Below are 10,651 nucleotides of genomic sequence, written 5' to 3'. Positions count from 1 at the left end.
GGTTAGCCACAGGGGGTAGGCTGTGGTGTCCAGGGAGGTGCAGAAAGGGTCTTTTATGGTTATGCTCTCATGGCCCCAAAGGGTAGGGGCCCAGGAAGAGAAGCAGGGCTGGAGCTCAAAGTTAGGCCACCTAAGGGTAGTCTTAGGAGAGGCCTCCAGCGAACTGGTGGGAGCCGGGAGCTGCAGGAGAGCCCTGGGGCCACACCATTCTGGAAGGGCACAGCCCTACAGCTGGGGAAGAACCCAGTGGAGCTGGTGTGTCCTGGAGAACGGGCAGACTCTGAACAACCCATCTGTGGGATATGCTGGGCCTAGGACACCATCCCAGTGGACGACTTCTTCCGTCTCCCTCCTGAGCAGGCAGAAGCTCTGGTGGTGGCCGGAACCCAGAGGCCTCAGCCAGTCCCGGCCCCTGTGCTCTGCCCTGCACAGCGCAGGCATCAACCTCCTAGAGATAGAGAAAGATCCCGCTGGGGACAGAGGAAGGAGCCCAGCCTATGGTCAGTCACCTTGGCCCTGCAGCCCCAGGCTAGATGCTCACTGCTGGGCTCAGCTAGCTCTGCAGAGGGGATGCACTCTGGAACCCGTCCCCAAACCCCCTCCACTGCACCGCACCCAGCCCACCCCGCCCCGCCCGTCCTGCTCATCCACAAGCTGACGAGTCCTAACAGGCCTCCTTTGCCAGTGACAAAAATAACTATTTTCAAAATTCACAGCAGGGCTTTCGCCTACACACGCTGCACCGACTGGAACCTGAAGGGAGATATGCAGAACGCAATGTGCGGATAGAGGCACGCTCTGCAGCAAGCAGGCTCCGAGCCCCCTAGGCCCCTCCTCCCGCCACTCAGCCCATGCCCCCCAGCATACACGTACAGGGGTCCCTGGAACGACCAAGTCGGAAGGGCTCTTAAATCATCCATTGTACACAGGGGGACACTGAGGCCCAGAGAGGCTCTGGGATTTGCCCAGAGGTCACCCGGTGGGCCTGTGGCAAGGCTGGGCCAGAACTTGTACATTCTGCTTCCCCACCAGCCTGTCTACCTCCTCTCCCACGGACTCGGTCAGTGGTGAGCTCCTACTTGCCCTCAGGAAGCACACACCCACACCGGTGCTCACAGACAGCCCTGCAGCCCTGGCGTCCATGTGACTGCATTTTAATCAAGTTCATGGGCTCCTCCACAACCATTACTTTGGCCAGTATATCTCTATAGCCCTGTGAGGTAGGCGGAGCTAGGGCTAACAACCCCATTTGCAGATGGGGAAATAGAGGCTCAAAGGGGAAGGATTGGGTCCAAAGTCAAAGCAGCACCCAGTGTCCTGATTGTTAGTTCGGAGCTCTTTTCACAGCTGTTTCCATCACCCTTGATCCTGCTGTAGCTAACAGCCCAGTCTGTCCTCTGGGTGCTAGGGGCTGGAAGGAGAGCTTTCTCCCATAGCTCCCAGCACTTGTCTGGCCTCGAGATTGGCCCAAGCCATGGGAGAACTAGGAAAGTCAGCCCCTATCCCTCCACCTCCGCCCTCAGCACTCTGGCCCGACCACCATGCCTCAGCAAGGGTCCAGGCCTAGAGATGCCTCCATGTTGCCCCTCACCCAAGCAATATCCCAGAGGTGCAGGCTTCAAGGGCAAGGTCGTCGAAGAGCTGGGAGGTGGCAAGGTCAACGGGAACTCCATCATGGCCCCAGGCGCCAGGTTCACTCCACGGAGCCACCAAGTCATTACAGCTCTTTCACTGAGCAAGACACGGAGGCCCTGAGAGCTCACGCAGGCCACTTGAGGTCACAGAGCAAGTCAATGGAGAGGTGGAACTGGAATCCAGGCAACTGTGTCTAGTTTATTCTCCCCCAGGCCAAGCTCCCCACCCTTCAAAGGAGGATCTCTCTGCTCCCCATTTCCCTACAGGTGGGGATTTGACCTCAGGCCCCTTGGTGAGGAGGGGCAGGGCCAGACCTGATTGGGGAAGTACATCTAGGGGGACAGAGATCATGACGTCCCCCCCATCAGATCCGCTGGGACATCAGCCTGGTGTTGAGTTTACGAAAAAAGGATCGAAGCTTGCAAATCTTGCACTTTTTCTTGCGGCGCCCTCGGGAGAAGCTTCGAGCCCTGCCTTCCTCTTCCTCCTCTTCCTCTTCTTCCTCATCACTGGCCCAGGGCCCCCAAGCACCCCCATTAAAGTCGGGATGGGCCCGCGGATTCTCAGCTGGGTAGCGCACAGGGATGGCTGTGCGGTTATAGTCCACCAGACGGGTCAGAAGGGCACGGACCACATCGGGCCGTTGGCCAGCCAGGTCCTCCCGTTCGTAGGGGTCAGCGCTGATGTTGAAGAGCCACACCGCCTGGCGGGCACTGGCCATGCGCTCAAGGTTCCACCAGCTGCCGGGAAAGGCGGCCAGCATCTGCGGTGGGATCCAATCCCCATAGCCAGGGTCCCCTGTGAGCAGCTTCCACTCACCCACGCGGATAGCAGCCTGCACAGCCGTGTTCCAGATGCCAAAGCCAGCCTCCAGGGAGCCATGCCGGGCATGGTTGTAGAGGGGGTCGATATTGTGCAGGATCTCTGTGCGCGGCGAGGCCCGGCCCTCACTGATGGTGGGCCACACGTCATAGCCGTCTAGCCCATCCGCCGCTGAGGCAGTGCCACCTGCCAGACCCACCAGGGTCGGGTACCAGTCAGTGATGTGCACCAGCGCCCGGCTTGTCCGGCGCTTTCGCTTGAGCAGGGGGCTGTGGACGAAGCCGAGGCCACGCACACCCCCTTCCCAGTAAGTGCCCTTGCGTCCTCGCAGTGGCCAGTTGCTACCCCCGGAGAAGGTCTGGCCGCCGTTGTCGCTAGAGAAGATGATGACACTGTTGTTGTAGAAACCGTAGCGCTTGAGGGCCCCGGTGATGTTGCGCACGGCCTCATCCATGCAGGTTACCATGGCTGCGTACTTGCGCCGGGCCACATTGCCCATGCCGCGGTAGCGGTACAGGTACTCGCGAGGGGACTGCAAGGGCGTGTGCACGGCCTGGAAGGCCACGTAGAGGAAGAGGGGCCGCCGGGGGCTGTGGCTAGCGAGGATGTGGCTGACCCGCTGGGCGTAGAGCATGGTGGAGTACTGGCCGCTGAGCCCCCAGGCCACGCTCTCGCCCTCGTGCAGGTCAAAGCCACACACCCCGGGCCCGTCACAGTTGTCGTAGGTGTAGTAGTCCACGTTGCCGGTGAGCGAGCCCAGGAAGGTGTCGAAGCCCCGGCGGGTGGGCAGGCACTCCTTCCGGTAGAAGCCCAGGTGCCACTTGCCCACCATGTGGGTGGAGTAGCCTGCCTCCTGCAGCTTCTGGGGCAGCGTCACCTGGTCCAGGGGCAGGCAGTTGGGCTGCCGAGGGCGGATGATGGAGTGCTGAAGTCCGGTGTGGATCTGGTACCTGGTGAGAAGAGGACAGCGTGTGGAAGGCACAAGGAAGCTACAAACCACCACTCGGGCCAACCAAGCCCCCAGTGCCCTCCCTGAGGGGAGCTCTGGTCCCAGCACTTCCAGCAAATGCACAGTAATCGGCATGCAAAAAGCACTCCAAATGCGTTGTCTCAACAGAATCCTCAAAATCCTCAAAATCAATAGAAGCTGATTATTTATTGTTTGACAGATGAGGAGACTGAAGCTTGGAATGGTTCAACCACTCATCCAGGATCACGCAGCCAGGAAGGTGGGGGAGTTAAGAGTCGAACCCAGGTTAATCATGACAAAAAATAATAATAATAATAACTAATACCAAGTCCTCTCTCTGTGCTCAGCATTGTGCTAAGCCCCTTATACTAAGCATCTCACCAACTCCCCACTAACCTAGGGAGTGTATGTGTGTCATTATTATTCCCATTTTCCAAGTAAGGAAACTGAGGCTCAGTAAGTTAAGTCATTTGCCAAGTGATTCAAACAATTAGTAACTGGAGTGGGGATCTAAATCCCAGGGGTCTTCAGAGATTTCAGAATTCCTAAGTTCTTTCAAAAGAATGAGTCACTTTTGTTTCTGGGTTAACATTTAGTACACATGATCATCGTCCTATGTGGCCATTGGGTTCTGCTTAGTTGTACATGCTTGTGGGTCCAGTGGTATGTAATGGGGCTGTCCTTTACTCAACTTTGTATTCCCGGCATTCAGGTGATGTTTAAACAATCCTCAATTACGTCTGGAAGGAAAGAAGGAAGGAAGGAAGACAGGCAGGCACTCAGGATTTTAGAGGCAGAAGGGACCGAGTCAATTTCTAGTGTATTTATTCTGTCTTTAAAAACACAGGTCCAGGGCGCCTGGGTGGCTCAGTGGGTTAAGCCGCTGCCTTCGGCTCAGGTCATGATCTCAGGGTCCTGGGATCGAGGCCCGCATCGGGCTCTCTGCTCAGCAGGGAGCCTGCTTCCTCCTCTCTCTCTGCCTGCCTCTCTGCCTGCTTGTGATCTCTCTGTCAAATAAATAAATAAAATCTTTAAAAAAAAAAAAAAAAAACACAGGTCCAGGAGCACCTGGGTGGCTCAGTTGGTTAAGTGTCTGACTTTCACTCAGGTCATGATCTCAGGATCCAGGGATGGAGCGAGGAGTGGAGCCTTGCATCAGGCTCCGCACTCAGCAGGGGGTCTGCTAGTCCCTCTCCTTCTCCCTCCGGCCCTCGCCAGTTCGTGCTCTCTCTCTCTCTCTCTCTCTCTCATAAATAAATAAAATCTTTAAAAAAAAAAAAAAAGACAAACAAGCAAACAAAAACCCCATGTGCAGAGGAGGGGAAGGGCCTTGCTCAAGGTCACTCAGGGGTCAGGAGCAAAACTAGGACTTGAACATAAGTCCAAGCAGAGTCCAAACCCAGACTCGTCTCCAGCAAACTCAGCTGCCACATCTCTTCCTCCATGGTGGCCTCAGTGAGCTCACATAAACGGGTTAGCTGGGTAGGACGGCAGGTCTCTGAAAACCCTCCAGTTCCCAAATTTTATGAGACCAGTTCCTACGTGCCTGCCTATACATTCATGTGGCCCCTGGATCTGGGTCACTCACCCAGGCTGATGCTCTGAGGCAGGAGCAAATGGTTAGCAGAATCCTGCATTCCTCGTCTATTCATTCAAATCCCTTCTGCGGTCAAGGTCCCCATGTGATCTGCTTGTGGTGTCCAGCCTTTACTCAAGTCTTAAAAGCCCAGAGTAAATAAGAAGGCTAGAACTTCACAAGGGTCTTAGAATCCCACAGCTTTTTCTCACCCCAGAGGAATCCTAGTTAAGCCAAGACCTGACAACCTGACTCCTTTAACCCAGGCCTGCGGGCGGTGGGCTCTCCTATTTTTGGTTTCCTTAACTTAGAGCTTTCATCATTAGTATCGCTAGCTAGTGTTGCCATTTTTATATTTGTCTCTACACCACATATATTATTTCATTTAAACTTCATTAAAAGCTACAGGGAAGACTATTATTATCCCCATTCCACAGCTAATGAAACTGAGGCTCTCAAAAGTACAGCACGGGCCCAACTGCAGACAGCTAACCAGCAGGGGCTCCGAGCTTGGAACCCAGGTCTACACAGCTTGTGCTCAAATCCTCTCGGTGATGCTGGCTCCGCAGCCCCCAATCAAGCTAATGAATGATTCCATTTAATATGGGAAGTACCCCAGGGCCAAGCAGTGGCGGGGCCTCATCACAGGGCTGGGTACCTCGGAGGACCTGTTTCTAAAGTGGGCGGGCCAGCTACGGGTCACCGAAGCCCGGCTGCAAGGGGGTAACATGAGAAACACTGGCTCTCTCCAGCATCACGGAGCACGACTGGATGCCTTAACAAACACTAATGAGAGTCGTCAGCATCAGTCAGATGGAGCCAGCTGCAGGGGGCGGAGGGCAGACGCTGCCCAGCCACGCTCAGCTAACTTCCCAGATCAGGGGGTTGGAACCCAGCCCTGCCGGCTGCTCATTCCCCTGCTTCAACCGAAAGTCACCTCTCGAGAGAGAAATGCTAGCTTGTGCACAATTCTTGGAGATGCAGGTTCTTTCCCCCTGCTGGAGGTTAGTCAACATTTGGCCCTCGCCAACACTACTGACGCCCCAACCCATAACACACACACCAGCCCCTCTTCCACACTTCCCCAGTTCTATCTCCCTCCCTCTCTGTTCCTGGAGCTGAATGTTGCGTGCGTGCCCGAGTGGAGGAAGAAAAGGGACCTATTCGACTCCCAGCTCTGGGACCCCTGCCAACCACCTGGCCGCTCAGCCCCCACTCCCACTGACCCTGAAGTTGGGCAGAGGCATGAGTTGGTCCCCCGACCCCTGACTCCATGCCTCAGTTTCTCCCACCGGGGAAACTGGGAGAGCAAGGCTCTGGTTCCTGAGATCATGCTAATGGCTTTTGGAGAAGGCATGACTTGGACCCTATCCAAGGAGGATTAGCTTCAGTCTTGCCAAAGGATTTTCTCCTAAGTGGCCAGAGTTTGCCTTCCACACCCCCACCTCCTGTTACCCTGCTCTTTTAATCCTGTAATCCAGCCGCCTTGCCTGTGGACAACTCCTTACGGAGAAAGCAGCACGTCTCCTGGGGGCTCCCAGCCAAATTAGGAGGATTTCGCAGAGGAAAAAACAGAGGTTTGGAGAAGTGAAGGAACTAGTCACAGGTCAAAGCATCCTGCGTGTGTCTTTCTGCCCCCCCTACACGTTCCTTGGTTTCCTTTCCATGCAGCCCTCGGTTTGGGAACCCTGATCCCTCCGGTGACCTAGAAGCTGCCATTTATTATAGCCAAGCAGGATACATACAATTTATCCCATCCTCACCACTCTTCTTCAGGATAAACACTGCCCTCCACTCTGTTTACGGACAGACAAGGAAGCAGAGGCTTAGAGAAGCTGAATGATTTGCTCATGGCCTCCGGGTCTGTAATTAGAAGCAGGGTTAAAACCTAAGTGTCAGAGATTGCCATGTGCCTCTCACAAAGGGATGCCCAGGTGTCTCCTTCGCATGGTGTACAGTGTGTGTCCTAGAACATCAGAAGGAGGAGACCTCAAAGATGATCCCATCCATTCAGTGTACAGTTGGAGAAACTGAGGCCCAGAGAGGGCAAAGGACTTAAGTAATGATCACACAAAGCAACTGGAGACAGAATTGGCGGAGTCCTGGTTTCCCAGGTCCCAGAGGGGTTGGGAATTGGGGGGGGGGGGGCTTCTGGGAAAGTAGAGGAAATCGACAGGCGGGATTTATTTGGGGCACACGGGGCCAGTCCCAGCAGCCTGGGGCATACCTACCTGCCAGTGAGAAGTTGGCTCCGCGAAGGCGTGCAGATGGGCTGAATATAATAATTCTCCAGCTTGACACCCTCGGCTGCCAGCCGGTCCAGTGTAGGGGTCTCGATATCGGAGCCGTGGTAGCCCACGTCGTGGTAGCCCTGGTCGTCGGTGAGGATGAAGATGATATGGGGAGGCTGGGGTGGAGCGGCCGTAGGCTCCACACCGGCCTCCCCAGGCCCGTCAGCCACCAGACTCGGCTTGGCCCAGTCCCAGGACAGGTAGCCGAAGCTGAGCAGGCTGACCAGCGAGAAGCCAGTGAGGGCGTGCATCGCCATGCCGGCCCGCGCGTCCCGGCGCACAGGGTTCCCGGGGCCTCACCGCCTCGCGCGCCCAGGGCGCACGGCCCGCACAACGGCCGGCTGGCCCGCCTGGACGCTGCGAGTTCGTTCAGCGGCCCCGGGGGCAGCCCAGAAGTTGGATCAGGACCGGAGGGGGGACCTGCGCGGCCGCAGCGGGACGCTCTGGGGAGGTCAGGCCCGCGCAGAGCTGCCTCCCGCTGCCCGCGCGCCCGCCCTGCACCGCCCTCGCTCCCTCTTCCCCAGCTCAGCCGGGCCAGCCTGAGACGCGGCGTGGCTGCTTCCAAAAAGTGCTCTCCACCATCCTCTGACTCTCCCCTTCCTATTAGCCCTCGATTTCTCCCGCCTCCTAATTTCTCTCGCCTCTGCTTTCCTTTCCTCCTCCTCCCGACCCTCCAGCCCCCGGCCCTGCCTCTCGCCCCGCCCGAGTCCTGAGAACAGTCGGGCTCCCCGCAGGGAGGCGGGCAGGACCCCAGCGGGGAAGGGGAGGGAGGCACGGGTTGGGCGGGCCTGGGGGCGGGAGGGGACACCGCGGGAGAGAATGCGAGAAAGTTGTAACATCTGCCGGGGCAGAACCCCAGGTGGAGGGGCGGGACGGGGAGCAGCGGCTCCGCCCCCCGGGCGGGAAGCCCAGGCCCGGTCGGCCCTCTGGCTCCCTGGCTCCGGCCCCCTCCCGGCCGTCCCGGGCGGAGAACAGGAGGGAGAGGGGCTGCTTGGAATTCAGTGGAACAGCTCCGGAATGGCCCGGTCAGACATTCCAAGATCTTGGAACCTTAGCACCTCTGTGTGCCAGCCCTGGAGGGGTCGCGCATAGTTTTCTATTCCAACCCGTTCGTTCTACAGTTGGAGAAACTGAGGCCCTGAGATAGGTAGAAACTGGTGTAAGTCATAGGGCATGTTAGTAACTTCTTCCCGGGGGGCTCGGTGGCTGCTAGAATGGCAGTAGAGACCGCAGTGGAGAACAGGGACGCCCTTAGCAAGCGCCTGAGGGTGGAAATCAGGAAACAAGGTTCTTGCCTTTGCCAGCTTCCCTCTCCCCATCCCGTCCCCCCCCACCACCTCTTCATTCTGCCCTTTGGGATAGAACGCCAGCGCTAAAATCCAGAGGGCTGGGGCTGTTGAATACATCTTGTATCCACAGGGTCCAGAAGTTAATCAGCACGTGTTGCATGAATGAATGGATGAGCTGGCTTCCCGCAGGAGTGCAGGCCAACTCTCACCCAAGGAAATCTCCCCAGCAGAGAAGTCAAGCTGGAGGGACTTCTGTGCCAGGCAGGTATCATAAAGGGGTAAAGCAGGGGGATGGCTGTGTTGCCAGAGGGGAGACAGGGGCTTCGATGAGCCAAAGACAAGCCAAAGACCTCAGACTTGTGTCCTGCTGACCCTTGTCATGCAAGAATGTGGGCCAGTGTTTCCAGATCTTCTGATTTTCCAAGAACACCCAAATCCGGATTATTATGAGAAATATCCCAACTGTTAAGTGCTAGCAACGAATGTAAAGCAAATTTAAGCACTGCACAGGCCATCTCAAGCCTGAGGAATATGTTAGGCTGTCAGGTGCCTTTTGCCACTTCCGTTCTGCTTTATTGTTTTCCAAAGTTGTCCTAGGCTGCATTTTTAAATGGGAGAACTGAATTAAACAAAAGCAGTTAGGCTCCCTTACCACCAGCACTTCAGATGTTGGCTATGCTGAGCTCCAGGACGGGAGCTGGTAAAGCTGTATTTTCCAATCTTATGTGGCCAAGGACCGTCCTTTCCACAGGGCTTCTAGAAGGGCCAGTGTCTGGGGAATTGAGGGGAACGAAGAGTGCCCAGGTGTGTCTTCTCTGCTAGCATCTTTCCCCTGCCAGTATGCTGTCATAATCCCTTCCCTCTTCCTTAAAACCACTGTGTGTGGGGAAAGAAACCAGACCTCCAGAATAGCAGCCGGAGTGAACCCACATTTTTTTTGAGATGAGGGCTGCGTGGAGCCGGCAGCTCCCGTTTACTCAAAGCCCCATAGTGAGGGTGACCAGATTTATCAGAAGGGAAAACTGAGCCTGTTGTTCTGGCCAAAGAAACGTTGAGGACAGACAGGAAAAATACAGCCTCCTGAGGGGAAATGCTGCTAAAACAATGTTTCTGGAGGCTTCAGCCTGAAGGCTGTGCAGGAGGTCAAAGTGGGACAAGTCACGAGGGTCAGGCGGACTTGGGTTTTGCAGTATTCGCATTGTCCCAGACCTCGGTCAGGAGGAGTAGAAGTGGCACAGGGAGAATGGCAAGGGAGGTGGGGTGGGGAGGGATGTAGCCTGGAAGGAAAGAGGTCTGGGGAGGTGGGGAGGGGAGATCACAGGCTGCAGATCTCGGGGCAGGGGTGGGGAGGGGGTGGGGTGTCAAAGGTACAATATAAGCTGAATTTCTAAGAATTCAAGACAGTGGGCTCTGACATCAAACTGCCTGTGTTCAAATCCTCCCTTTTATTTGGGGTCAGGCCCTTGGGCAGATTATTTGGCCTCCCTCAGCCTCAATTTTTTCTTCTATAAAATGGGATGATAATATAAACGAGACACAGTACAGTGTTCAGGAAAGTGCTCAGCCCAGAGTAAGTACTCCGTGAAGGTGAATGATTATGATGGTTGTTCTCTGCGGTTCAGGAAGAGAAGACTAAGTCCTGTGGTTGAATGTTACCGGGAGGCAGATTTCAGGCCAATTTAAGGGATTACTTTTGTAGGAAATCTGGTGGTTTTCTTAATAAAAGGGTGGCAGTGATGGGTGAATCAGCACATGGAGAGGAGTAGGTGGGACTCTGGGGCCCAGCTCATGTTCCCCAGCATTCTTGTTTAAGGGCCCCTTAGTATTCCCCCAAACCCATGGTGGTCTCAGGGGACATCTTTCCCCTCTAACGTTCTAGGCAAATGGACACTGGCCAGCAACTTTGAATGCCATTACACAGCCGGCCCAGGCTGGAACACTTAGGCCGGACATTTCCAAAGGCTTAAGGAGGCCGGGGTGGGGGGCGGGGGGAGGCGGGGCAGGGAATAAGCAAGGACTAACGTGAATCAAGTTGTATCTTCTTCCCTTTATGTTCCCTACAGGATGC

The 10,651-nt window shown here is 55.9% G+C and overlaps 1 protein-coding gene across 1 annotated transcript; it reads right to left on the bottom strand.

The window, feature by feature from the left end:
* Positions 1-1,138: 1,138 nt before the first annotated feature.
* ARSI (arylsulfatase family member I) lies at positions 1,139-7,648 on the bottom strand. Its single transcript, XM_044231471.1, has 2 exons — positions 7,235-7,648; positions 1,139-3,407 (listed from the first exon to the last, which is right to left on the bottom strand). Exons 1-2 carry the CDS (start codon positions 7,549-7,551, stop codon positions 2,000-2,002), a joined length of 1,725 nt encoding a protein of 574 aa, XP_044087406.1. The 5' UTR covers positions 7,552-7,648; the 3' UTR covers positions 1,139-1,999.
* Positions 7,649-10,651: the final 3,003 nt, after the last annotated feature.

This window comes from Neovison vison, chromosome 1 (assembly GCF_020171115.1).
Source record: "Neovison vison isolate M4711 chromosome 1, ASM_NN_V1, whole genome shotgun sequence".
Classification (NCBI taxonomy): Eukaryota; Metazoa; Chordata; class Mammalia; order Carnivora; family Mustelidae; genus Neogale; species Neogale vison.
The sequence above is the reverse complement of the archived record's forward strand: the minus strand, read 5'-3'. Positions and strand labels throughout refer to the sequence as shown.